The sequence below is a fragment of the Talaromyces amestolkiae genome, assembly GCF_001896365.1.
Source record: "Talaromyces amestolkiae strain CIB chromosome Unknown scaffold6.1, whole genome shotgun sequence".
Classification (NCBI taxonomy): domain Eukaryota; kingdom Fungi; phylum Ascomycota; class Eurotiomycetes; order Eurotiales; family Trichocomaceae; genus Talaromyces; species Talaromyces amestolkiae.
Window position 1 is genome coordinate 801,906 of NW_024468042.1, and position 27,191 is coordinate 829,096.

Consider the following 27,191-nt stretch of genomic DNA (forward strand, 5'->3'; position numbering starts at 1 on the left):
ACAGACACTGTGAAACTTTTTAAGAGCAGTGGAATTCAAATGAGAAGTGCCAAAACAATAGAGCAGAGAACGTCTTGACCCTCGTAATATTGATACCAAATAATTCCCTATACTGCTTTGCTTTTGAATTTTGAGTAGTATTTGCTTAACTAAGGCTCTGATTCATACAATTGCATGCCGGCAAGCTGCTTGTCAATGGCTCACTCCACTTCTTGCCTAACGGTCGCTCTTCGTATGTCCACGCGTTTCTAAAAGCTATCTCTAGCTGCTATAACAAACTGGCTAGGTAATAACAGGAAGGGGCTAGCTGCTCAAATTTGCTTGTACTTTCCCGCTCTCACCGGTTTAGGGGGCAACATATTGAAACCCTTCACGATGATCTTACTCTATATAAGATGACATTGAGCGCCGTGGAGTACGTCTGGCGTTTCTTCAGCGTTCGGGCCTATTTCACTCTTTAATTTATTGCCACAGACCACTTGTCATTCTTTTAACGATGCCTTCTTTCTCTAAGTCGGCTTTCCTATTGGGAAGCATTGCAACGACACTCGTTAATGCGCATCCAACCGTCAAACGTTTGCAACCAACATGTTCGGAAATTACAATTCCTGTTACTATCTCTGCAGAGAATTATCAGGCACCTGATGCATTGGTATCTGCGCTCACCAATATCGGCACCGGCGTGGTGCTTGAAGAATTACAAAATGTCCTGAACAGTGTTGGCGACCTTGTCCAGGATACCTTGTCCGTTGGCGGCACATACAGCATTTCTGGCCGTTTCTGTGAGCCCGAAGTCCAGGTCGCCGGAAGAGAGGATACAATTCAGCTTTTGGTCCATGGGATCACTGTGGACAAGAACTACTGGTCCGGTGGTGGTTACCCCACGGGATTCGACGGCGATGCCTATTCTTGGATTGCCTATGCCTCGAAATTGGGCTACCCAACACTTTCCATTGATCGTCTAGGTTATGCCAACTCTTCCCACCCCGACCCGATCCTCGAAGTCCAAGTTCCAACTCAAGTTGAGGTGCACCACAACATCATCAGTCAGCTTCGCAACGGTGGCATTGGTGGTCGTAAATTCAGCAAGATCGCCTTTGTCGGCCATTCTTTCGGCTCTGTTCTCGGAAACAGCCACTCAACAACGTATCCCGACGACATTGATGCTTTAATCCTTAGCGGTTACACGAAATTCATCAAGCCTACATTGCCCGGTATTGCTGTTACCCCTCTTGTCCTCCCAGCTTCGTTGGTTTCAGACCGTTTCAGCGATCTCGCACTTGGTTACTTTGCCATGAGCAACGAAGATGGACGTATTTCTTTGTTGTTCACCAATGATCAGAGCGAATGGCCTGAGGAGATGGTTGCTCTCGACAAGGAGACTTACCAGACAGTCACTGTAGGCGAGTTTATCAGTGCCATTTTCTCTACGAATGTTGCCAACGACTACACCGGACCTGTTCAGGTGATTACTGGCCACAAGGATCAGGTCTTCTGCGGAATTTCTCTTCCTGAGATTACCGGAGAGACCAACTGCGGCGAGGGCGACCTGAACATGATTGCCCAAACTGCAACTCTTTACCCGAAGGCCAACTACTCTTTCGTCGAGATCCCAGATACTGGCCACGTCCTCAACCTCCACTACACTGCCAACCAGACTTTCAAAGCCGCGCATGATTGGCTTGCAGAAATTGGCCTTTAAATATGGAGTAGAGGTAATGAGACAGGGTTGGCCGTGCATATGCTTTGCAAGCTGCACTACAAGGGGTGTCGAGAATAGCTTTTTTCCTGCGTTTTACTGTTTTACTCTTTTACTTTTATTTCCATGCCATTTGGGTACCCTCTCTGCCACCATCTTCAAGATTTTGCAGTTCATACTTCAATATCAGTTCAGAGGACCAATTTGGTACAACTTTTCTTAATATTATTAACCATTTCTCATCCTCGATCGTCAAAAAAAAATGATCCTAGCCATCTTTGTATTACTTTCGAGTGATTGCCGTTCTTGAATGACCTCCTTTTTAAGGTCCTACCGATATGTAAAATTACACTCCAGGTCATTCTTAGAAACCTCGTACAACGACTGTACTATAGTAGTAGTAGCTACGGGTATTTGTTTAGGGATACGAATAACAAACCAGTTCTCAACAACTTCAGCATGCCAAATGCTGATCAATCAGATCCCGTGGGACTTCATCTCTCCCACATACCTAAAAAAGACTTTGTTGGGACATTCGCATGCCAACTTTCGTCCCATACTGGCTGGAACGATATCCTGGTTCCGCGGGTCATCATTTTCAAACTTCTTATCATATTAAAAACCCTGTCAATATGAAGATCTTAGATCAAATTCCAAGTCCGGCCGAAATACCCACATCAATAAGATTGAACAGTTGGGATTAGCTGCTGTTGCCGCCATCCCCAGGTGCCTCAGTTGGCCCTAGCTCCGAGACGGCACAGCCCGTCCCCCAGACTAATGTCACATCTAGACTTAAGAACAAGTGGGCTAGCTTCCTCATTAGTGACTGTATAAATGCAAATGCATATATATAGAGATCGCCTCATATATTACTTTATTTAACGTAGCCTACGGACTCCGGAACCCGTGTAGAACTACAATTCTCCGTAATGATGATCGCTGAGCTTGGTGATTGAGGTGGCGGTGAATACAGTAGGGTCTTGAGAGCTGCGTGTTTGATTTCCGCAAATTTTTTCCTAGAAGAGCTTTCAAGGAAGACTTGAACGACTATAGGTCGTGTATATTTGGGGTCTAAGCTGGTGGGTCAATTAATATCTATGCCTTTCAAGTTAATTCGGAAACCGTTATCTGTCAAAGGGGACGAAAATCTTGTCACCCACCAACAGCAGAGCAAACATTTATATGACAGTTGGCTTTGAAACTAATTTACATTTCAATCACAATGCAGATGAAATATTGAACGAAATGTATGCTAAATTTATTCTCAGGTTGGTAAACTATTACGTATGCATATAAATTACGTGAGCTGAATGGGTTCAGAGCTGACTCAGCTGAGTCATGTAACTAGGGCTTAGTTGAATCTCCAGATTTACTTTAAAAAGAGGAGAACCTTGCAACTAGCAGAGTACACCTCTGCTAGTTTACTTTGCTAGATGTTTACAGCTATCGGTGACCAATTCTTCCTTAAGGAAAACCAACGTGTGTAGGTGACACCGAAGTACACAACTATGGAACAAAAGACTTCTACTTCAGAGCTTCCAAGAATACCGACCGAGGACCTTGCGTCGTGGGTGTTCAATGGCCCGCAATATGATCGAGAAAAGCCCGTACGTATCGGTTTCAGATTTCGTAAATGAATTGCCGTCAGGCTTCTGCCAACTCGTCGCTAATGATGACGATGCTCAGATCCTAATAGACCCTGCCAATCCGTCGCGATCAGTCTCATTTAATCAAGCCAGAGAGCTTGTCGGAAAGCTTGCAACGGGGTTTAAAAGAGCCGGGTTGAAAGTCGGCGACTGCGTACTTGTCAACTCAGGGAACGACGTACGAAAACCCTAGATCAACCATGGCTTGACAACACAAAGCTAAATCCATATACTACATCAGATCTACTACCCAGTCCTCTTACTCGGCGTCATTGCAGCAGGAGGTGTATTTGCAGGCACGAATCCCGGCTACAAGCACAGAGAACTCACGCATCACATTAAAATCTCCAAAGCGAGATTTCTCATTTCGGGACCCGAGCCACTGAGCGAATCGCTAGCCGCGGCAGACGCGACGGGCCTTCCCAGGGATAGAACATGGGTATTCGACACATGGGAAGAAGATTTTGTGGCTCCCAAAGATGTGCGGTCGTGGAAGACGCTTTTCGAGGCAGAGGAGTCGAGTGGAGATTGGCATAGGTTCGATGATTTGGAGACGTCCAAGAGAACCCCGGCTGCGATACAGTTTAGTAGTGGGACGACGGGGCTTCCCAAGGGGGCCATATTGAGTCATTACAATCTTGTTGCGCAACATACGCTTGTGTATGATACGAATCCGCGCCCGTATCAGGTAAGATGAACAGTTGTATGATTCGCAGGAAGTGCGTATGGCCTGACGACGAATAGATTTCACGACTTATTCCTCTTCCATTGTTTCATATCGGTTGCGGACCAGTGACGAATACCAGGTATGCAGTTGACACGCCCCTGCAATAGACTGCTTGTGAATTTCACAATTTCAGAGTATTGACTTCAACAGCGCCCTACGAGCAGGCGTTCCCACTTACATCATGCGACGATTCGACGTAACCAAGTACTTTCAATACGTCCAAAAATACCAAATTACAGATTTAATGGTCGTACCCCCAATCGTCGTTGCACTCATCAAGAGTCCCCTCCTTGACGATCCTCAATACATGAAAAGCGTCAAATTTGGGCTTTCAGGTGCCGCGCCGCTTGACGTTATCACACAAAATGAACTTCGCAAGAAGCTGCCGGGCGTAGCTTTTACGCAGATTTTTGGAATGACGGAAACGACTTGTCTTGCTATGATTACACCGTATGGGGAGGACGATGATACTGGGTCGGTGGGGAGACCTATTCCGGGTCTTGAAGTGAAGTATGTTCTCCTATAATCTTTGAAATTTGGCTGCGGTGGATGGCTAATAGTCGTCTAGACTCGTGGATGACGATGGTACCCAAGTAACCAAACCCAATATACGCGGGGAAATATGGCTTCGAGGCCCAACCATTTTCAACGGTTATTTCGAAAACGAACAAGCCAACAAAGAATCCTTTGACGAGGAGGGATGGTTCAAGTCGGGCGACGTAGCATACTTTTCGGAGGAATATAAATTCTACGTCGTTGACAGGAAGAAGGAATTGATTAAAGTACGCGGTTTCCAGGTAGCGCCTCCAGAACTAGAGGCTGTGCTCCTCTCACACCCCCAGGTCGTCGATGCGGCGGTTATTGGAGTACGCTTCCCGGGTATTGTTGATGAGCATCCGATGGCGTATGTCGTTGCTAGAGATAAAGCAAATCTGCCAGATCCAGAGGAGCTCAAGGCATTTTTGGCTGAGAGATTGATCAAGTACAAGTGGCTGACGGGAGGGGTGAGGATTGTGGATGCGATTCCGAAGACTCCGTCGGGGAAGATTTTGAAGAAGGTTTTGAGAGAAGAAGCAGCTGCACTAGTGAGAGCTGCGAATGGTTCCAGGCTTTAGTGTTGTATTGGTAGTCCAGGAGATGTTGCCTCTATTCAGATTGTACGCAGGTATGGATGTTTGTATCAGCCCGAGAATACCAGAATGGAAGAGTTCAAACAGAATTCAATGCAGCAATAATCCATACATAACACAAAACATGACCAATCAAACCCTAATCCCATGCCAAACAAAAATAAATCAACTGGCAGAACGCTATTTCAACCCAACATACACATGCAATTCCATCTTGAACACAGTTATCATAAAAAGAATAACTTATTTCATCCTCTTCTTCTCATCCTGCGCGATATACGCCGGCGGAAAGTCATCGTGTCCATTGCCTGCATATCCATATTGCGACTGCGGAGGATGTTCCCATGCGGGGTGTGGCGATTGTCCTCGGGATTTATTGTAATCCGGCGCGGGATACGAGCCATCGCGAGTTCCGTTATAATTGTATCCTTGACCGGGCCGTTGTTGTTGCTGCTGATACTGTGATTGTGGTTGAGAGTATTGTTGATTCTGACCCAGATGGCCACCGCCGTACATGTACATGTCTTGGTTGTTGTTATTATTATTTTTCTGCATTTCGTGTTTCTTTTCTTGGCTCCTGAAGACAGTCAGTCAGTAGTGCACTTTTTTCATGAGTCGAAACGTAGCAGTTGAGAGAACTTACTTGGTGATTTTCTTTACGGCGTAGATGCCGCCTCCAAGTAGAAGAGCGGATTTGATCAGACCCATGTTGTGCAGAGTATGTTTTTGTGTCTTGAAGATTTATGATGTAGAATTTGTAGATTTGAATTGTAGTCGTTGATTGGCCAACAGTCAACGAGTATAAGCAAGTCGAGAATCAGTAGATTGAAAACTACAAGTCAAAAATGGCTTTGTAGTCAATTTTTTGAATCGAGGATGTTAATGAAAATGATCAAGCATAAGATGGTCAATCTTCTCTTATTTATAACTTTCCGATACGTCTATCCTCACAAAAATAGCATCCATAACCCATCTGCCTACAGAAACCGAATGAACGAAATGAACGAGCTGAGCCATCGACCTCCTCCACCGATCATCGAAAGCTTAAATTTTATCATTCAAATATTCAGGACAGCCTCTTAGACAACACCTTGTGAAGCTCCAATGGAACAGAACCTCGCACACTATACTAATTCCGGAATGGACTTCACAGCCCCATTCTCGAAATCCGCAAGGGTTGAGGGCGCTCAGGCGTATGAGATGACGCTTTTATATTCAAAGTGTATACTTTGTACGGACGACTTATTATTGACTGTCGGCTGGTGGCACATGAGTCTGGATTTGAGCTTTTACGCACGAAAGGGGATGATAGGCAACGAGTCAGGTTTATGATCGCGTCGAGTTCCCGGTTCATAGGATGTGGCTGGACATGATGAGCCACCAGATGAACGAGGCCGTATTTTATTTTTATACCAGGCAGCTTAATTTCATGCATGCTCAATTCTTTTGTAAATCAACCAGTATAAGCGAGTAATAACGCCGACATGTATTCACCTTTTGTTACATATACATCATATAACCCATTCCACTTCTAGACAGGTATCATCAATAACTCTAAACCGTCGTATTAAATCGATCCTCTTCATCGCCATCGAGCTGATACGTCTCCCTTTTCGTGACAAGTTCTTCCTGTTCCTCGCCACGGATGAGGTTTTCGTTTTTGATTATCTCTTCCTCTGTCTTGCCAGCGGAAATGACATCGGACACCATCTCTGGGTCCGTTGTGGCTGTTACAGCATCTCCGGCGATATCACTCATCTCAGTTGTATCGGCTTCACCATCAGCTACAGCTGCATTTTTGGCGGGTAGCATGTGAACGACGGGCTCGGTGTCATTGAAAATTCGGAGAAGCATGGCGCGGCGGTCCTCCTTGGGTAGCATGAGGTTGACGGAGTACAATGATCGCCAGAGAGGGACGACCATTCGCTCACTAGAACGGAGTCAGCAGTTGCCTATAGTGAAACTTTCATAGTCAGATCTTACCGGAATCCATCTTCACCTTCAGTTGGCTCGACTCTCATTATGCAACACCCAAGATCCATGTCTTTGATTCTCTCACCCACTTCTCCCAAACGCAGATAATTATCCTTGTCCAAGCGAGGGAACAACTCCTTCAATAGAATTCGTAGTGTTTCCTTCTTGGTCAATATCACTACACGCTCAGGTCCGACCCAGGTCTCTACTAGTTGCAGACCGTCAGTCTGGATGCGCCATTGGCACTGATTCTGTCGCTGAGCATCCTGCTTCACGAACATCTTTACTCCTGCATGTACAAACTTGATTCCTCGTCCCTGGTTTTCGGTTAGGATGTCTCGCGCCAGTGCGCTGGTGTAGTAAATAGTCTTGCTGAGAGTGCCCGCCGCATTTCGTACCATGAATCGGTCCCGGGGAAACCGATCGGAAATATTGAAGAATTTGAAGATATTTGCAACCTCCTCTTGTTGGCCATCGATAAAGGTGAATGGTTCCTCAAACGGCTGTCCCGGCTTTTTCTTCGACGCCTTAGCGTTGGGATTCGGCTTGGGCTCTTCTGCGCGTGAGAAATCGGTGGTATCTTCCAGGTCTTCGACAGCAGATGGAGGAGGATAGTGGACTGGTCGATCACCCATGAAAACTTCTGTGCCGTCTTCAAGCTTTGTACGTTTGACCGGCATTTGAGTTTCAATTTCAGGAGCCAATCGTTTATTCGAAGCTGGTTCATCCAAGGTTGCTTTGTATGGGGGTTGGTGGGATGATTCAGCTATTGTAGCGTCTTTTAGACTTGTTCCCTCACTATGGGGCACAATATCATCGAGCGCTTCGATCTTGTCCATAAATCCACCATTACCGTTACGGTTCCTTTGGTCCAACTCCTCAAGAACGGCGGCAACAGAGGCTTTGGGAATGACCTTTGTCGAATCCTCTGGCTTGGCTCTGATTTCTGTCTTCTTCTCTAGAACTGTAATAAAGAAGCCACCAGTGTCTTGTAAATGAGGATACACACGCATGCAGCGCTCGAGATGCAAGTTTTCTGTCGGTGGGAACATGCTTGCCGCTAAACGACCGAGTCCAGTAATCCCTTCGCTCTTTCGGTGCTCTTCTACTTCTTCCCAACTGTTCCAGATACGATTATCGCGATCTGGAACTTTCCAGGTATTCAATCCATCGACTCTCTTCAAGTCTGGCAGTTCCTTGCTGCAGTCGATAAGTTCAACATGGTCCGGACCACCACAACGCTCAATAGCTGCAGCAATAACAGCTTCGTTCTCAATTGGATTCATACTGCATGTAGAATAGACAACTCGTCCACCCACTTTGAGCATCTGGAGAGCCCGAACGAGAATGCGCATTTGGGTTGCGTGTAGACCGAGCGCACTGCTGGGGCTCCATTCAGACCAGATGTTGGGGTTCTTTCTCGTTGTTCCATCTCCAGAACAAGGAACGTCCGCCAAAATACGATCAAATTTGAGATAAACGTTTGGCTGTCTGTCCCCAGGGGGTGTGGGAAGTTTGAGCGATGGATAGAAAGTAGCATCATGGTTTGTAACGATCAAGTTCGGGGAGTTGAGTCGCTTCATCTGGTGAATCAACATATGAGCTCGTTTGTAGTCACTATCGTTGGCGATGAGAAGGCCAGTAGTACGGCCGTCATCTCTCAGTCCCTCTGGGTTTTGCGATGGGTCGTAAGTGCCCTGCTCGATTTCCGCAGCGGCTTTGCGCACGCTCTCCTCTTCCCCAGCATGTAGTAATTCCATCAACTGGGTAGATTTGCTCCCAGGCGCGGCGCACATGTCAAGCACCGTCATACCGGGTCTGACGTCGAGGAATAGAGGTGGAATCATGCTCACGACTTCCTGGCGCGTAATGTTGCCGACCTCTGTTTCGGAGACAAGGAACTTTTGAAAGGACGAAAAGGGAGGGAATCGTCGAATGACATTTTTCGGGGTCGTCATAAACCATGCCAATTGATCGGGATACCACGGGACGGGCTTGGGGGGCTCGACAACGTTGCCTTCATACGTGATGGAGGTGATTTGCGGGATGTGATATTCGACGAGTGTTTTCTTGACAGCTATCGCATGTCTATTATCAGAGCGAGCTTTGTCAGCGCTGCTTCATTGTATACAAAATGCGCCAGCGACAATAATGTATGACGTACCCTCGGGAGCCCGTGAAGCGAAAGCTAGCAGGGAGCTCTCTTCTCAAGGCAGCCCAGAAAGCCTCTTGCTCTTCTTGGGGAATGAGCCCGTGATCGTTGTAGTAGCTTTCATACTTTTCATTGCTCTTGACTATCTCAGTCCAATTTGAACGTCCTCGATTGGCTGGGGCGGCGCCTTTCCTTGCGAACTGCGACCGGAGTTAGCGATGCCGGGCACCTTTCATGATATCAAAATTGATATATCTGGCTCTAGGGATTATGCTTTTACCTTCTTGCCCTTACCCATCGCGGATTGGTACGTGGGTTGCACAGACTATATTTTGCTTGTAGCTGTGCCGCTGACTCTGAGATTTTATTTCTCGAAAGCTTTAGCGGCGGAGACATGATGCCCCACATTTTGCTTATGTCATATTTGGTGCCTTGATGCCTTGCTTTCTGAATTAAGCTTAGTGCATTGAGAATATATGTTTGCTCGGATTGCATTCGTCTCTTGACCTCGAGGAATATGCGATTGTACTTACTAGATTCACAATTCCTAGATCTTCTACTTACAAAGGACACGGATCATTGGGGCTATTTGACTCAGGCTCACTCGGATTATAATCATACAAAGCTCATTGATTAACCTCGAATCCCAAGGCTGTATTGACGGAAATGTTCAGAACAACGCGGTAAGAGACGTGGCTACCAACCACTGCCCACCCACGCCATATTCTCATCGAGGCAGCCACAAGTCAGCGTGGTCATCAAACCTCCAGTCAAACAGGAGAATCATCATGAGATATGTCTCAACTAGGACTCTAATCAGTCTTTCTGACTCGGTGTCTAGACTAAATTGCATTCAGCCCCGTTGGCATGCTATGTGTGCTCCCTCTAATAGAGCCAAAGCTTAACCAGACTTAGCATGAAAAAAAAATCGCCAATAAGAATCCACTTCAACGAAGCCAAAAACCAGGCCTAAAACCTAAATCTAGGCAGCTTATTACAGGCGTGCTCTAGAACTCCAATGGGCGGGAATTGAATACGCTCTGGACGATTCTACTGCGCCGCGTCGAACTACCAGATGAATTTATTCAAATACGCTGAAGACAACCTGACTATGAGAGCACTAAGCAATCATGTGATGTCCAACGACTTATTGCCCATTTAGTCAAAGTGCACTAACATCGGAAGAATCCGTGTAACATTACGTGGGTAAGTATGTAACGTAATTACCGACCGGCTCGTACAAGCAATTAGAGTTTCACATCGCATGCAGCGGCTCCCTAATGGCGGGTTCGCACGTGGTTGTTGTAGCTGATTGGCTCCCCCAGCGCTGATACGCTCGTACCCCACGGCCGGTGCGTGGTTTTTTGCCGTAATCAATTCTCCGAGTGATGTTTACAGACATGTTACCGTAATAATGGCCAATAAGCCAATGATCAAGGCCCATACTCTATCTTTCAACTGTCAATACGAGATCTATGTATTATCAACGGCTGTTCGTGTGACGGTACTTATACGAGCCTTAGATTGTTAGTCTTGATATGGTACCTCGTGTGGATCGATCGGATAACGAAGGATATCGTTTACTGTTTTCAGTTCTACTGAGGGGAAAACATGAGAGTCAAAACTTCACCGACCAACATCTCTTTATCTCTCCTAAATTGCTGTCCAATTGATTGGCAAAACAAGCACGCAGCAAGGGACTTGGCCCTCTTAGCTGGCATTCGGTAAATGACTCGTACCCTTCCAACTAAACCGGTTGGTTTTAATTTTGACGCTTCGCCTCAAAGTGCTCATTTCCACTTTTGCTCCATTGGCGATTGCTTAGCGCCAGTCACTTATCTGATAAGTACTTATTGTCTCGTGAGCCCGTTACGCCCGGCCAGCCGCATTTACGAGTAACATGTACGCGAGTCTCTTCGCGTGGCCAGCGAGGTTATCTGCAGAAAGTCTGGAATACTAAAATACTAGTCAGACCCTTGATCTTTTTTCATTTCTGCAATTCGCGTCGTCAATTACACAAAGAACATTGGCCGGGTATCGCTATTTCTCCGGTTTATCCTTGTGTATATGTGGATTTCGAAATACATATATATACTAGACACTACGGAGGCCCTGAAGGAACATAGGGGGTACAGCCACGGTTTGGCAGGTTCAAACCTGGACACTGTCGATATAATTACATCCTTCACCGACCAGAAATTTTCAAAAACACTGATGGATTCCAGCTGTGCTGAGGTTGGAGGCGACCTGCGCAATACTAATACCTAAGGGAGGTACTTACCCACTTCCAAGGTTGGGTTAGTCCCAGCAAGAGGAAAAGGGAGGCGACAATGTCAACGATACTATCGCGGCCTTCGCTCTTCGCCAGAGACATTTATAACCATGTCCCGCCAAGTCCGCGCACTGCGCAACAAAATAATCCTACGTTGCTGGTATGCTGGTGGTGTACTGCCGCATCCTTGGTCATCATTGGCATACGCATGTTCGGCCGCTATCGTCGAACAAATCGATTTTTCACCGAGGACAAGGTCATGATGGTTGCTGTTGTTCCATTAATTGTGAGAATGACGCTGGTCCATCTAGTGCTAATCTGGGGTACAAATAACGCCAAAACGGATGGATTGTCGGAAATGGATATTCGAGATCGGGAAATTGGTAGTCGACTTGTATTGGCGGCTAGAATATTCTACGCAGTCTAGTGAGTTCATCATCTCTGTCAAGAAGCGAATCATAAAATGTCGGGCTAACGTTGATGTACAGCATCTGGATGGCCAAATATACCGTCTGTGAATTTCTGAGACGACTGACCGGCATGGTCTGGACGAGAACCTTCCAAGTGGCACTCCGATCAATCGAGTATTTCCTCGCCAGTACACTCGCAGCTGTCATCATTGCAACCTTGGTCGAATGTCACCCCTTCTCGCACTACTGGCAGGTCACTCCCGATCCCGGTCCGTATTGCAGGCTGGGATATGCCAACTTGCTCACAATGGGCGTGTGTGACATTCTCACCGATGTGTTCCTTGTCGTACTCCCTGTATCCCTATTCCTGGCGTCGGCGATGTCTGTCATGCGCAAGGTTCAGCTCACCATCTTATTCGCTTCCTCCCTCCTCCTAGTCGCTATCACAGGGTATCGAGTACCATCGGTCATTCAAAAGAATGGGATTCAAAATTTCCGTTCTCTAGTCGCCTCTTTAGAAATTCTAGCGGCTACATTCGTATCCAATTTTGTGGTCATTGGCTCATTCCTCCGCGACCGCGGTCTGAAAAAGCCAAAATATAGACGAGCAGAAGGTTCGCTTTCGGTGATTGATAGCGTCGATCATACATCCATCCGACGTTCTACTATCACCAAACATCATTGGGGCAGTGATGCGGATATAGTCAATGGGCTGGGTATCAGACTCGATCCGGAGTTGCATGCCACACAGCAGAATATTATGCGTCCGGCGCCTGTTTTCAAAAGATTCAGTAATCAACAGCATCCGCGCGATGACACACCGCAGAGCGTTTCAGGGAGTATAGAGGATTACACGATGACGGGTAGTTCGACAACAAGCAAGACCCTAACGGCTTTACCGCCGGCTTCATTTGCAGATATCAATGATCCAATGATGAGTCCTAAAGCGCCACGACGAAGTGTCTCGTTTTACGATGTGGGCGGTCTTTTGGACGATTCTCCGTCACCACGGCAGCTTCAGCAGCCTCTGCACTCACAGCCACAGCCACAGTCTCATCCTATCGAGCTCATCCGTCATCAAACGGAGCCTATTGGCTCAGCAGCAGCTCATTCCCATCCTGCCCAGATCCATTTTCGAGTGCCGCAATACGCCGCACCACAGCTCGAATATGATCGCGATCATCATCACCCGGGCGCAGAATTATTCTTACAAGATGTAGGCGGTCTCATTACACGCCCACGAACCGAATCAGACATTACTACTACTACATGCCACTCAAAAGAGAGTGACATACAACACGAACAATAACCTATCTATTTCGTCTATGCACAAATACAGCTACTGCTGCGCATCTCGACGGTCTGTTGTGGTTTGCTTTTGGATGGACTTTTCCGAATTTATTTAGCGTTGGCGTTGGTGGATATACCCATTCTATTCGTTATATTTCTAGCTTCTAATATAATTAAATATACTTATACCCTGATGATTTACCTTGCTGGTGAATTTCACCAATGCGTTCTGAATGTAGTACCGGGGAAAAATAAACTTGAAAAGCTCGATTCTATCGAGAAAACAACCCAACCTATACACTCAACCTAAATTACATGTGTACAATTCAATGGGTAAAATATCAACCAGTCCAGTTCGGGTCCTTCGATTTGGGGGGTTGCAGTGTCTTGCTTTTTGACTTGATGAAAAGCTGCCATGTATGCGCCGATACGCCACGCTGTTGTATGCTTTGTTTTTTTTCTTCGTTTTTGCTATTTGAGTCGTTGTGTGTACTGCTGCTATTGCATAGTCGTACGTGTTCCTCGAATACGGTACGACTATGTGTTCCGTTCCTTCGATACGGAGCTCAAATAACCCAGCGATAACTTGCATATCGACCAGCCGTCTCACTCTTCCGAATAATCTTGACAACCTGGCCCCTCCTCAAGCCCAAATAACGCGCGACAGGGTCCGAAACCTGAATTCTCGGCAGCTGTGATTCCTTAAGACGATACCGTTCCAACAAGCGCGCTTTCTCCTCTGCACTCAAAAGCACATGTTTAGGCACAAGTTCGTGGTGCGTGATATTAACCAGTAGATCGGACTCTTGGAAATGTTCGCAAATATGGCCAATAGCGCTGTTCAGCAGACGAACAGCGGAGGGCGAAATGGCTGTGCGAGTAATGAATATGCCAGAATGGTAGTTTCCTTCGTCAACGAGGTGGTTGAATTGGCGCACTTGTTTGGCGCCGACACCGCTCGAGTCTTCGCAAAATTGGACAAATATTTGGCCGCAGTCGGGGACTGGGTCGGGGTCGCTTGGGCGTTTCTTGAGAGGGGTGTATTTGGCTTTCATGGCTTCGGAGGGGATGGCGGCGATTGTCATTCTGTCGCGACTGAAGAGTTGAAGAGTTCAGATAAGGTGCTATCGAAATTTGAAGTGAAGTTCAGCATACCTAGGAAACCCATTTGGGCCACTGAATTTATTTGCAAAGTCTTGAAGGTCGATTTTTAGCTCCTCTTCAGACATCTCATAGCCCTGTACAGTTAAGCAATCATGTTAGCATGCCACTGAAGACAAAGTGACAGGCTGATATTGGCCTACCCGATCTCGAAGCATCTCATGGACTGTGCGCCATGTACGCCAGAGTCTGGCCATCTCATTTCTTGCTTCCTGGCTGCTTGCTGATGTGTCTTCCTCCATAATGACTGTTGTGAGCACCGGCGAGGCGCAGTTGGGGAATCGAATTCGATGAGGTCAGGATACGAGGACTTTTTCCTTTGTTTACTAAAGCTCGGCGATGTGTTGTTCAACTACACTTTCGCAGCCGGCAGATCGTTTGCTCAAATTCAAGTGGTAGTCGTAAGTTGCAACAACAGAATTATTTTCAGTCTTGTCGCTGGATCGGCGAAAAAGAGAAAGAACTTCCAATCAGCTAAGCGGGCGCTAAAACCAAATAAGCGCAGGCGGTGTCGGAAGAGGCTAGAACCGAAGCGAACGGGAAAAATAATTAAGTCTCGCAGTCGGTCAACTTAGTTAGGCACTTTGTTGTCCTTTGCGAGTCACTCATTGGCAATTGTCGTCTGAGACTTCTCTCTCTCACATCTGGTTGTTTGATCTTTCTTGGACGGTAAGTCTATGCTTTAACTGGTGTAACATCAATGGATGATTTTTTGTGGTTTTTGATTCGTCCAGTGTCCATCATCAAGCACACGACCTCTCATCAGCACCTTACCCTCATGCGACTCGTCACATAGCCCTATTTCAAACATTTACTAATATTCATTCCTTTCTTTGACAGGTCGACGGTACGGTACAATGGCTTCCACTGCCACAGACGCTGCTGTCGGGCAGAAGACTCGGCCCACAAAACCCGATGAGGCTACCTACAAAGCCAATCTGGCTACAGCCGAAAAGGAACATGCTGCTGCTCAGGAGAAATTGGTGCGCTCTCTAATATACTCTGTACTTGATCTAGGCGAGTGCTAATTCTGCAACCAATAGAACCAAATCAAGGCCAAGATCGAGAGCGCAAAGCCCAACAACCAGGACTCGCCTGCTGCCAAGAGACAAAAGGAACTCCGTGCTGAGCTCTCTGCCATCCGTCAAAAGCAACAAGGCTTCAAATCTGCTCGTTCCAGCACTCAGGAAAAGCTTAATGCTCTTGACGCCACCCTCAAGGCACGTGTTGCCGAGCAAAACAACTCTCGCGGCAAGATCGCTTTCAAGAATGTCGAGGAGATCGACAAGGAGATTGCTCGCCTAGAGAAACAGGTCGACTCCGGAAGCATGCGCTTGGTCGATGAGAAGAAGGCTCTTTCGGACATTTCCAGCTTGCGCAAGCAGCGAAAGAACTTTGCCGGTTTGGACGACGGTCAGAAGAACATCGACTCTTTGAAGAAGCAGATCGCCGAATTGAAGAAGACTCTTGACAACCCCGAGGCCCGTGCTCTGAGCGACAAGTACAATGAAATCCAGCAAGAGCTCGACTCTATCAAAGCTGAACAGGACTCCGCTTTCAAGAACCTTAACTCTCTCCGGGACGAACGTACCAAGTTGCAGCAGGACCAGCAAGCCAAGTTTACCGCCATCCGCGAACTTAAGGATACCTACTACAAGGAGCGTAAGGCTTACAAAGAACACGAGGATGAGGTCTGGCGTGCTCGCCGAGAGCGCCAAAAGGCCGAGCGTGAAGCATTCGAACGCGAGAAGAAGAAGAAGATTGCCGACAAGAAGTTGGAGGAGGCTTCTCAGCTCGCTTACACTGATGAGATCTTGACTGCCCAAGGGCTTATCCGCCACTTCAACCCTAACTATGACTTTGCTTCCCTTGGTCTCGACGACAACAAGAGAACCGCAGGCGGTGCTTTCCGTGCTGAGGTTGGACGTACCGTCGACGAGTCGGGCATCAAGGGCTTCAAGGTTGTCAAGAAGGATGAGGAAGACTACTTCGTTGGTACGGGTGGTAAGAAGGGAAAGAAGGGCAAGAAGGGTGGCAGTGCCTCTCCCGCTCCTGCTGCCGAGGGCAAGTTCAACCTCAGCTTTGGCGTCATTGAGGACTTTGCCAAGGTCAAGGTTGATCAGCCCATGAGCCAGGCTGATGTCCCCGCTGTTGTGGAAAAGTTGGCTGCTAAGATTACCGAGTGGAAGAAGAACCAGGCCGCCAAGACTCAGGAGGTACGTTTTACTATAGTCTATTGCCCAAACTTGATTTAGCAATTATTGACATCTAGCAGAACATCAAGAAAGCTAAGGAAGAGATTGAGCGTCTCGAGGAAGAATCCCAGCGTGCTACCGACCACGCTAAGAAGGTGGCCCAGACCAATGCCGGTGTCAATGGTCACGTTTCCGCCGAGGCTGAAGCCAAACAAGAGAAGGATGGTGCTGACGATGCCGCCGAAGAGCTCAAGAAAGCCGCCATCGAGGATGCCGAGTAAGGAACGAACCATCTCGTTTCCGCCGACTTAACCAGTTTGAATAAATCGAAACCACATATATTAACCTCTGGTAAAATTTACTCTTCTACGACGCCGTATCTGCATACTTGTTATCTTCTAAAAGAAAGCGTGTGTTTTTTTGCATATTGCACTTTCAGAAGAGCTACCCCCCATTTCTACCTAAGTACACTGAGCGAACTTTGATCGAGATATATTTGTTGTATCTTCGTCACATTTGTCCCTAACTTCTATTTCTGCTTGCATATTATTCCATCTCAACTCCTCTAACCCGTCTCCTGTCTTACTCTTACTTCTTATTTGTGATCCGACATTTATTTCGTTTTCCTATGATCAATTTGACTTTGATGTCAGAGGGTTTATGATCTCTGCGTCTGAAAAGTATCTCCGACTCTTTTCATGGTTAGGCTTTCCTTTTCTTGTCTATGATTTTTTTTTGTTTCATTTTGATCACTTTGTCCTCGAACTTTTCGGTGCTGATAGCTGGCATGAGAATGGGAAAACAGTGACCTAAGTGATTCTCTAGTTTCTGTATTCTCTTACTTCTATGTAATTTCCTTTTCTTCTGGTCTTCATAAATACATGGCCGGCTGGCCAACGAGCATGCAAATCAAAAAGGCGAATGAATACTCAAATTTGTCTGTCTACATCATACTACAATTTTCAGTATAATGATCTAGTCTACTCTATACAGAAATCAACCTTCTACTTAGGGTTATACAGTCACGAGACCAGGAAAGAAGCAAATACAAAGAATTGATTAAACATACCTACATACATCGACCAATAGCATCATATCGACCATTCAAGTCTTTGATTAGTATCTCTCGATCTAGATGCTCTTATTAACGGAGTGCATATACCTAATTCGTACTCATGTGTAACCTACTCCGAACAAGACTCGCATTTCCGAAAGAGGGGAAAAGGAGACCGCCCTTGAGCAGCTCATACACTCAATGATGAAGGCTGATAATTTGGTCGCGATGCTTAGTATGCTTTATACTACTTCATTTTATCTCGAAAGTATCTCCCGCTGGGTACTAATGACATTGCCGAAGTGATATGCTCAAGCTATGTCAAGGATCAGCCTGGACGCTCTTAGGTGCATGGTGGCTGATCCGGTCCCAGCCTGCTGCATTTCTTCGCTCTGTGATCTTGCTCCCTTCCAAGTTTTACTTACTCGGTGGCTTTTTTTGGTGCAACGGAGGTAACCGAAAGGAAGGTCATGCAGTTTTTCAAGACTCGTCTCTTGTTTTCAAAATTTTTTTCTTTGTATTTTGTCTTGTGATTAAGGCAGGGATCTATGTTGGGTTTTTGTGTTAGCTTTCCGAAAGGTAGGTATAGTTGCTCGTCTTATACCGCACAACCTTGGAAGGAGTGAATACTATGAGTAGAATGGTTCTAATTAATAAGATCCATATGATACTACGGAGTATTAATCCAGAGAGATACATACATACGATCGCGGGCAATCCCGTTGTCAAATCAATCGTGACATCTACGCCGGTCAACCTTTCATTCTAACTCCATTGATCAGCATGAATTAATACTTGATCAGAAATGCCAAGGCAGAAGCTCACGGCAATGTTCTAATGTGACACTCAAATTCCAGTTTTAGCGCCGCTGTTGTCGCCGGGTCGGGGCATCCCCTGAACACCGCATCCACTAATTCTCCCCACCGAACACCCAGATCTTAACTACCCTAGGCTTAGTTGCCCCTCTATATCTCCCGTGCGGATAGTCCAGTTCGTGACTGGGCTTTTCAAGGGCTGGCTGAAATGCTAGGATTGACTTACAGAGATCGTCAGACTCGGTTGCAGTTTGCTGTCGCCAACTCTGTGATCTGCCGTGCTTTCAACTTGAAGAGTGCTCCCCTAATTTCCTTCAAGACTCCTTGGGGAGGAAATACTCCGAGCCTGAAAGGCTAACACATCTGACAGGTTCTGCAGTCTTTAGCATCGGGTTTCCAAGTGGTTCATCACTGATAGACTGCATGACTTTAGTGCTTTACTGCACACTTTGAGACAACCTTGAGAGGCTAGACGGGGCTTTGACCCGTGCATGCCCATGTCGGTGGAGTCTGGTTTAGTGTTTTGTGATCTAGGATGGACTGATCGTCGACAGTCCCGTCAAGGTTCGTTGCTACAATGCTATCCACGGCCTGTTGATTGGTTCAGAGAAGGTGTAGTTGAATGAAATTCTGCAGAGCCGTATGACTAGTTCACGACTAAAATGTCGAGTCAAGCAAAACTTTTCTTAGCTCAGCCCGAGCATCAAGAATCAAGTCAAGCTATCTTGCTGTCCACAGAAAATACTCGAAATCATACACGCTAGCAAGGAGATGGTGTCCACGGTTACATCATGCAGTACGGGAGACGCTGGTTCATTAGCTGGCCTGGATGTTGACAGCTTCCTTTCTTTTTTCTTCTTCTGTTCACTCGCGTGCTCCTTACACGTTCCTTTCTCGCACCTTCTCTTCTTTTCGCAAGTTGCGTGTTCCTCTGCATTTTCTTGTCGTAACCCTGCATCTTTAACTACTCAATCTGTGCACCTGGTGCTTCGGTCGCGTGCATGGAGCCCGACAGACAGCCTTCTTCTCGTGTACCATTTTACAGACGGCTGTCCTCCCTCGCATCCTTTCGCAATATGAGCCGGCTTTTCTCCTTTGACCAAGAAGAAAAGGGCTTCCCTTCAGAGGGGGTACATGGTTCTTTGCACCCTCAACCACCTACACAACCATACCCGAATGCTGGCGCAACACAATTTGAGCCTCCAAATCAACCACCACCCTCACTACCACTAGACGAGCGAGAGCGAGTCAGTCAGATATACAATCTTCATCAAACACATAATTTGATTCCTGCAGACAATAAACTTCTGATATTCAGATCATTGACGGGTATTGACTCAGTGCCTGTGCTTTCGAATCATGGGTTCTTCTCTCCCAGGCATGCACCCAACGTCGGCATATACACGCGAATTGTCACCGCAGAAAAAACTGCTGCATCCCGCTATCGCATTTTCAACATCTTGATCAACACATGTCTGGCGATTCAAATTGTGGTTGCCGCTGCATTGACAGCCATCGGTGCTGCAAGCGGTCCACATGGCGCCGTAACGGCGTTTGGAGCCATCAACACGATCATGGCAGGTATCCTGACCTATCTGCGCGGTTCTGGTCTTCCACACAAAGAGCGGAATATAGAAAAAGCATGGAGTCAGATACGCGAGTACATTGAACAGCGCGAACGAGAATTCTGTCTGGAAGGTTGCCAGTTAAGCGTTGAGGATGAGATACACAACATTGAGCGAATGTATGAAGAAGTTCGTACGCAGATGGAGGCTGGGGCATCAGACAGTGGAGGCAAAAGAGGTGGATTAGAGAATCTGTCGAGTCTGCGACCAAGGGGTAGTTTGCTTGCTGAAGCCAAGAGTGCGGTGCAAGGCGCGATTGCTGGCCATCGCGATCAGACGGAACATCATCTTCGCGATGAATTAAGGAATTTGGGACAGCGGTTTCAGGGCACGCGCGACGAGACGGAGCATCACCTTCGAGATCAGCTTCACAGTGTGGGCCAACGATTTACAGGCGCACGCGACCAGGTTAGAGATGCTAGCCAACATATCAGAGGGACGGCAGATGATATTCGGCATACTGGAGAAGATTTGCGCCATACCGGTGAGGATTTACGGCACACTGGTGAACAGGTTCGACAAGCAGGAGAGAATCTTCGAGATGCGGATGTGCACCTATCTGTTCAGACGCCGTCTTTATCACTGTCGAGGCATGGACAGACCGAAACCCATGAGGGTGTGCGAGAGAAGGACTTTGAATAATTCTCACCTTGACTCTGAATGATACGTTCTTCGTTTTCGCTGAATATCTGAACGATGCTTCTCTCATAGCAGCTTTTTAATGATATCCTGCTTTACCTGGTTACTATCAGGTACCTTGCACGCCGCTCATCCGATATCTCGCACGCTCACATTATCTAATCTCATTCTTAGACATGGTACATATGCTTAGCATTCTCTCATCCAACAGATCTTGCATAATAAGGGGGAACATAATCTTGAATTGCAAGCCACGATTAATAACACTTGATGTCCTTTTTCATAATTAGTATTATCTGGGTGCAGGAAATAGTAGGAGTATACGAATACTACTTCATAATAATATACATAGATTTGCAAGTTATTACGTCTCTACTACTTTCGGGGCTGCGGTGTGGAAGCTTCATCTTATTTTCCTAGGTACGAAATGCCGGTACTGGGTGACCAACTTTTGTTCTCTCTACTTGGTCCTAAAACTTCTGAAGAGAAATATAAAATAGTCTTGATCCCTTGAATTGCATCAAGCAATCATATTAGTACATTTTCAATAATTGCTCGTCAAAAAAATCATAACCTATGTACCCTGCTTGGCAAAATTGCTAATTACCTACTGGAACTGCATAATAATGAAGTGAAATGTCGCCTGCCAGTGTAAATCACGTCATACCTGGTAGAAATCAAGCATTTCGACTTCGTGCAACGGAGACAGGAAGATCCTCGTCAGGACTTTCCGATTAGGAAGGTTACGTGAAATTACCCGATTGGGCCGATGCGGGGAAACGCAGCGCAGCAATTGGAATCATGTTACGCAGAAAATGTTTCTTTGCTTTGATATAAGCAACATAAATTGTTTTTAAGCACGCGGAAAAATTATTGCAGCTCTTTCCGTAACAACAACATGCCTGAGGCCTTCTGTCTATATCTTCCCACTACAATTGACGCGAGCTCCAATTCCACGCCCGAGAGCTACCCCGAATGAGCAATAATACCTTATACCAATCAATACTATAGTAATTGCATCATCAGAAATAACTCTCGGTCTAAAAAACAACCGATGGAACAATTCCCTCGATCAGTAAACTAGATTATCGGCTCCGACATCCCCGGTCTACGCTCAAGGAAAAAGAAGCTTGGATCCAAACCGTGCAATGAGCAGACACGCCTAAATTAAACTACTTCGGACTAATGCACATCTTTTTCCCCCGCACCGGAGGATCGACAGCCACCTGGACATGCTCGAAGCCTCGAAGCCTAAGACAAAACACATGTCGAATCAGCTACGCGTTCAGATTTATCCCTTGATTCGATGGTAATGCTCCGTTTGAGGCAAGATCGGCGATGTGTAATTACTAGGTGACTTTCTTTGCTCGGCTAAATACTTTCTTCATTGTTGTGATTGATGTAACCCGTTGGGGTCAGATTTTATGTGGCGGAGTGCAACGGTGCAGTGAAATAAATAGCGGTGATGTACCCATGTCAGGAGGGGGTTTTCTCACTTTTGAGTCAAGCAATTGGCAACTCGTCAGCAGTGTCGATTATGAAGGTTCTTGAGACTACGGCTGTGGCTTTGGCTTGCCTTTCGGGGCAGGTCTTGGGTAGAGCTGTTTCGCATCGTGGGGGTGCTTTGAATATGTTTGAGTATAGTGGTGGTATTGAGCAGAGGGCTTTGTTGCAGGATATTGTAAGTCTTTTAAGTTTCAGAGCTGGTCGATCTAGGTAGAACGAGTTCGCGATGTTGACTGGGTCAGGTAACATGGGATAATCAATCACTCTACATCCATGGAGAAAGATTGACGATATTCTCTGGCGAAGTGCATCCGTTCCGGTATGTACTCCCTTCTCTAATCCACAAGAAATAACGTCCCCTTCAATATTCTAAACCTGTCATCATAATAAAGTCTCCCGGTATCCTCCCTCTACATCGATATCTTCCAAAAAATCAAAGCCCTGGGCTTCAACACCGTCTCGTTCTACGTCGATTGGGCCCTGTTGGAAGGTAAACCCGGCACTTATCGCGCAGAGGGCATCTTTGACTTGCAGCCTTTCTTTAATGCCGCAAAACAGGCTGGAATTTACCTCCTTGCTCGCCCTGGTCCTTACATCAATGCTGAGGTTTCCGGTGGAGGATTTCCGGGTTGGTTGCAGCGTGTTAATGGGACGTTGCGCACAAGAGATCCGGCGTATTGGAATGCTACTAAAAAGTAAGTAGAATATTAAACCATTGGAAACAAATGTCAAATGAGTTCATAGCTGATGATGTCAGTTATGCGAACCACATCGGCACGACAATCGCCGCAAACCAAATCACCAAAGGTGGCCCCATTATTCTCTATCAACCGGAGAATGAGTACTCCGGCTGGACTACTGGATACTCAGATGACGGGCAGTATATGCAGGATATAATGGATACTGCCAGAAATGATGGAGTCATTATCCCGTTTATCAGCAATGATGCAGGCGCGGAAGGACACAATGCGCCTGGCTCGGGTGTTGGTGCTGTCGATATCTATGGTCACGATTCGTATCCGTAAGTCTACTTACGTATTTGCCGGTTAGGGGAAATTTATGCTAATCCTACTATAGGCTAGGATTTGATTGCGTATGTTTCATGATTCAATTACTGACTACAGTACCTTTTTATTGCTAACACCAGTATAGGCAAATCCCTCGACATGGCCGTCGGGTGACCTACCGACCTATTTCCGCGAGACCCATCTAGAGCAAAGCCCGTCTACTCCGTTTTCACTTGTCGAGGTACGATACCTACATTATTTTTCATTCACTGAGAAGAATAAGTGCTGAAATTAGTAGTTCCAAGGAGGCTCTTTTGACCCATGGCAAGGTAGCGGCTTCGAGAATTGCGCTGCTTTGCTCGGCCCGGAGTTTGAGAGTGTTTTTTACAAGAATAATATTGCTGCCGGAGTTGCGTTCTTGAACTTGTATATGGTGAGACTTTTGAGTAACCTTGTTATCTATGAATTTCTCAGTACTGACTTATTCAGACATTCGGTGGTACCAACTGGGGCAATTTGGGTTACCCAGATGGCTACACGTCCTACGACTATGGCGCCGCAATCTCTGAATCTCGCAGTATCACTCGCGAGAAATACAGTGAACTCAAACTACTTGGAAACTTCCTCAAAGTTTCGCCTTCTTACCTTGATGTTGTTCCTGGCACTACCTCAAATTCTACATACACTAGTACAACAGCACTGACTGTCACACCCTTGATTGGTCGAAGCACCAAGTCATCCTTCTATGTGGTCCGACACTCGGATTATACCAGTCTAGACACGACCAGCTATACTCTCAAGGTGCCGACTAGTGCCGGTACTCTGACATTGCCTCAGCTAGGTGGCTCCTTGACCCTTAATGGCCGTGATTCAAAGATCCATGTCACCGATTATGATGTTGCGGGTACCAATATCCTCTATTCGACTGCTGAAGTATTCACATGGAAGAACTTTTCCGATTACAAGGCGCTTGTCGTGTACGGTGGAGCAGGGGAACACCATGAGCTGGCTATCTCTTCGTCTTCTAGTGCAAAAATCTCCATTGTCGATGGTTCCAAGTCTGGAGTGACGACCAATATTCAGAAGGGCCAAGCGATCATTGCATGGGATGTATCTTCCTCTCGCAGGATTGTGAGGGTGGACGATCTGCTCGTCTTTTTGCTCGGTAAGCTCTCAGTCAGGAACAAACTTTCAAGTAATCGACTAACAGAGTAGATCGCAACTCGGCGTATGACTATTGGGTACCCCAGGTCGGTACTTCGGACAGTACCATTGGATTCACCACCGAGGAGACAGTTGCAAGTTCGATTATTGTAAACGCCGGTTATCTCGTGCGATATGCATGGCTCCAAGGAGGTGAATTGCACCTTTCCGCCGACTTCAATGCTACCACTACCGTAGAAGTGATTGGTGTACCCAAGGCCGCATCTAGCTTGTACGTCAATGGTGTCCTATACAGCCATACCAAGACTTCGAACGGGTTCTGGACCGCGAGCGTGAAATATAGCACTCCCAAAATCAGCCTGCCAGACTTCTCAAAGTTGACGTGGAAATATGTCGACTCACTGCCTGAAATTAAGTCAACATACGATGACAGCGCGTGGGTCAATGCCGATCACGACTGGACCAATAACACCGCAAATCCTATCGTGACGCCTGTATCACTTTATGCCTCAGACTATGGTTTCAACACTGGTCATCTGCTTTATCGTGGCCATTTCGTCGCCAACGGAAATGAAAAAACTTTCTACGTCGAAACCATCGGTGGCAGTGGTTTTGGCAGCAGCGTATGGCTAAATGGGACGCTTTTGGGGTCTTGGACAGGCAGTGCGGCCAATGATTCTGCAGCCTCCACCTACACTCTGCCGACTCTGAAGTCCGGATCAAGCTATACCCTCACGATTCTCACCTCGAATACCGGCCTGGAGGAGGATTGGGTGGTCGGTTCAGAGACAATGAAGACTCCAAGGGGTATTCTTGACTTCGACTTGTCTGGTCACAATCAAAGCGACATTACCTGGAAGATCACCGGTAATCTAGGTGGTGAGGACTATGTTGACCTCACTCGCGGACCTCTGAACGAAGGCGGCCTCTACGCCGAACGTCAGGGCTGGCATCAACCATCTCCTCCAAGCAGCGACTGGCAGACATCGAGTCCCTTGGACGGTATCAGCCAGGCTGGAGTCGGCTTCTACTCAACCTCTTTCACTCTTGACCTCCCGAAAGGGTACGATATTCCGCTATACTTCACCTTTGGCAATAGCAGTGGCAGTTCTTACAGAGTCCAGCTTTATGTCAACGGATATCAATTTGGTACATACGTCCCACAGCTTGGCCCTCAGACGAAGTTCCCAGTTCCACAAGGAATCTTGAATTATCAAGGCGAGAATTGGGTCGCAATCACTCTTTGGGCGCAGGAGAGCAGTGGTGCGAAAGTGGATAGCTTGGAGCTCACCTATACCACGCCGGTATTGACTGCATTGACAGGCATTGAGTCCTCGCCGCAGCCTGCTTATAGTCAAAGAGCTGGGGCATATTAGAGTTGAAGATAATTAGTGTGTAGCTGGCCAATCAAGCGTACGATTGATCTATTTAGACGAAAACTCCGTGCAGTAATAGTAGTAGTGGAAGAGCATCATAGAATAGATGAGAAGAGGAGAAAAGGGCTGGATCTGTGCCATCAGGTCAAAGATGCTCATGTGAACTCATCGATCATAAGAGGAAAGAGAGGAAAGACCAATACCAGGCAGGGTCCTTCCTAAATTGCATTGTCTACCGAATCAAATTCTGCGCTCTGATTGGATGACATGGAGGCCATGTAATCTCTGTGGCGGTGCTGCTAAGGCCGCCGGTATCGCACGCTGATTGGCTGACGAGACCTATCTCCTCTTTAACTTCAGACGAAGTGGCGTCGATGATCGACTTAACTCCGCAAACGCCTTCATCTTCCTCATCTTCCATCCATCAACCTTCTAGTTTTCTCTTCTATATCCGCCACGTCGAGTAGATTGACAGCCTGTCTATTTTCTTAAAATACCTATCTTCCGGAGAGTCCGGTGCTCAATTGTTACGTCTGCACCCTTTGATACAGAGGCGTGGAACTGCTGCATCATATCCACCCCCGAACCTCATATTGCGGTTGCCTGGTGACAGATTGGTAAGTGTGAAACTCTAGCCCTGACATATTTCTTAATCGGCAGTCACGGGCCATGCATTGGCAAGTAATACTGACATTCAATATTAGTGATTGTGCATACAAGGAAGGAGCAATCCCATTGGCTATACCGTACGCGTCATTGCCGTTGACACCCGGAGGCGTAACTACTCAACCTCATATTGAGCGGCTGCGACTCGCTTCTCTCGATAGTGAAAATCTTCACAATCAACAACACAGACTCACCATGTCAAACAAACCTGTATGTTATCTTCAGTTCTGCTCAGAATGAAGTCATGCTGATCGGCTCTTCAGGATCAACCACCAGCCTACCCGGCGCCAATCCATCAAGACGCCGGTCCCTACAATCCCTCCCCAAACCACACTCCCTCTCCAGCGCCCTATTACCAGAGCCCACCACCTCACAACGGCTACTCCACCCCTCCACCGAACGGATACTTTTCACCCGGACAGCCACAATACGGACCTCAGGGAGGCTACTATCAGCCTGGATATCAACAGGGCTATCAGCAGGGCTACCCTCCGCAAGGTTACCAACAAGGTTATCCGCCACAAGGATATCAACAAGGCTACCCTCCGCAGGGCTACTACGCTCAAAACAATAGGGGGTACAGCTCGTCGGATGGAATTTGTGCTGGATTAACAGCTGCATTCGCTTTTTGCTGCTGCGCCGATCTTTGCCTTTTCCTAATCTGAGTATTGGCTTGACGGGAA

The 27,191-nt window shown here is 46.9% G+C and overlaps 10 protein-coding genes across 10 annotated transcripts; 7 read left to right on the top strand and 3 right to left on the bottom strand.

The window, feature by feature from the left end:
- Positions 1-496: 496 nt before the first annotated feature.
- On the top strand, positions 497-1,702 carry BHQ10_003844 (uncharacterized protein; the record flags this gene model as incomplete). The annotated part of the gene is made up of 1 exon (XM_040876145.1): positions 497-1,702. The coding sequence occupies one exon, from the start codon at positions 497-499 to the stop codon at positions 1,700-1,702; it is 1,206 nt and encodes a 401-aa protein (XP_040732348.1).
- A 1,505-nt stretch (positions 1,703-3,207) lies between these two features.
- On the top strand, positions 3,208-5,187 carry BHQ10_003845 (uncharacterized protein; the record flags this gene model as incomplete). The annotated part of the gene is made up of 6 exons (XM_040876146.1): positions 3,208-3,306; positions 3,386-3,523; positions 3,587-4,033; positions 4,090-4,151; positions 4,208-4,582; positions 4,641-5,187. The coding sequence occupies 6 exons, from the start codon at positions 3,208-3,210 to the stop codon at positions 5,185-5,187; spliced, it is 1,668 nt and encodes a 555-aa protein (XP_040732349.1).
- Positions 5,188-5,445: 258 nt separating this feature from the next.
- BHQ10_003846 (uncharacterized protein) lies at positions 5,446-5,910 on the bottom strand (the record flags this gene model as incomplete). Its single annotated transcript, XM_040876147.1, has 2 exons — positions 5,446-5,779; positions 5,846-5,910. The coding sequence occupies 2 exons, from the start codon at positions 5,908-5,910 to the stop codon at positions 5,446-5,448; spliced, it is 399 nt and encodes a 132-aa protein (XP_040732350.1).
- Positions 5,911-6,756: 846 nt separating this feature from the next.
- On the bottom strand, positions 6,757-9,626 carry BHQ10_003847 (uncharacterized protein; the record flags this gene model as incomplete). Its single annotated transcript, XM_040876148.1, has 4 exons — positions 6,757-7,132; positions 7,186-9,264; positions 9,341-9,528; positions 9,609-9,626. The coding sequence occupies 4 exons, from the start codon at positions 9,624-9,626 to the stop codon at positions 6,757-6,759; spliced, it is 2,661 nt and encodes an 886-aa protein (XP_040732351.1).
- Positions 9,627-11,658: 2,032 nt separating this feature from the next.
- BHQ10_003848 (uncharacterized protein) lies at positions 11,659-13,319 on the top strand (the record flags this gene model as incomplete). The annotated part of the gene is made up of 2 exons (XM_040876149.1): positions 11,659-12,026; positions 12,089-13,319. 2 exons carry the CDS (start codon positions 11,659-11,661, stop codon positions 13,317-13,319), a joined length of 1,599 nt encoding a protein of 532 aa, XP_040732352.1.
- A 547-nt stretch (positions 13,320-13,866) lies between these two features.
- On the bottom strand, positions 13,867-14,703 carry BHQ10_003849 (uncharacterized protein; the record flags this gene model as incomplete). The annotated part of the gene is made up of 3 exons (XM_040876150.1): positions 13,867-14,395; positions 14,456-14,538; positions 14,605-14,703. 3 exons carry the CDS (start codon positions 14,701-14,703, stop codon positions 13,867-13,869), a joined length of 711 nt encoding a protein of 236 aa, XP_040732353.1.
- Positions 14,704-15,318: 615 nt separating this feature from the next.
- BHQ10_003850 (uncharacterized protein) lies at positions 15,319-16,937 on the top strand (the record flags this gene model as incomplete). Its single annotated transcript, XM_040876152.1, has 3 exons — positions 15,319-15,444; positions 15,505-16,677; positions 16,737-16,937. The coding sequence occupies 3 exons, from the start codon at positions 15,319-15,321 to the stop codon at positions 16,935-16,937; spliced, it is 1,500 nt and encodes a 499-aa protein (XP_040732354.1).
- Positions 16,938-19,526: 2,589 nt separating this feature from the next.
- Positions 19,527-20,792, top strand: BHQ10_003851 (uncharacterized protein; the record flags this gene model as incomplete). The annotated part of the gene is made up of 1 exon (XM_040876153.1): positions 19,527-20,792. The coding sequence occupies one exon, from the start codon at positions 19,527-19,529 to the stop codon at positions 20,790-20,792; it is 1,266 nt and encodes a 421-aa protein (XP_040732355.1).
- A 1,534-nt stretch (positions 20,793-22,326) lies between these two features.
- On the top strand, positions 22,327-25,842 carry BHQ10_003852 (uncharacterized protein; the record flags this gene model as incomplete). The annotated part of the gene is made up of 9 exons (XM_040876154.1): positions 22,327-22,470; positions 22,538-22,614; positions 22,688-22,990; positions 23,053-23,316; positions 23,373-23,388; positions 23,448-23,543; positions 23,601-23,735; positions 23,792-24,467; positions 24,518-25,842. The coding sequence occupies 9 exons, from the start codon at positions 22,327-22,329 to the stop codon at positions 25,840-25,842; spliced, it is 3,036 nt and encodes a 1,011-aa protein (XP_040732356.1).
- Positions 25,843-26,703: 861 nt separating this feature from the next.
- On the top strand, positions 26,704-27,120 carry BHQ10_003853 (uncharacterized protein; the record flags this gene model as incomplete). The annotated part of the gene is made up of 2 exons (XM_040876155.1): positions 26,704-26,718; positions 26,785-27,120. 2 exons carry the CDS (start codon positions 26,704-26,706, stop codon positions 27,118-27,120), a joined length of 351 nt encoding a protein of 116 aa, XP_040732357.1.
- Between the last annotated feature and the right edge of the window lie 71 nt (positions 27,121-27,191).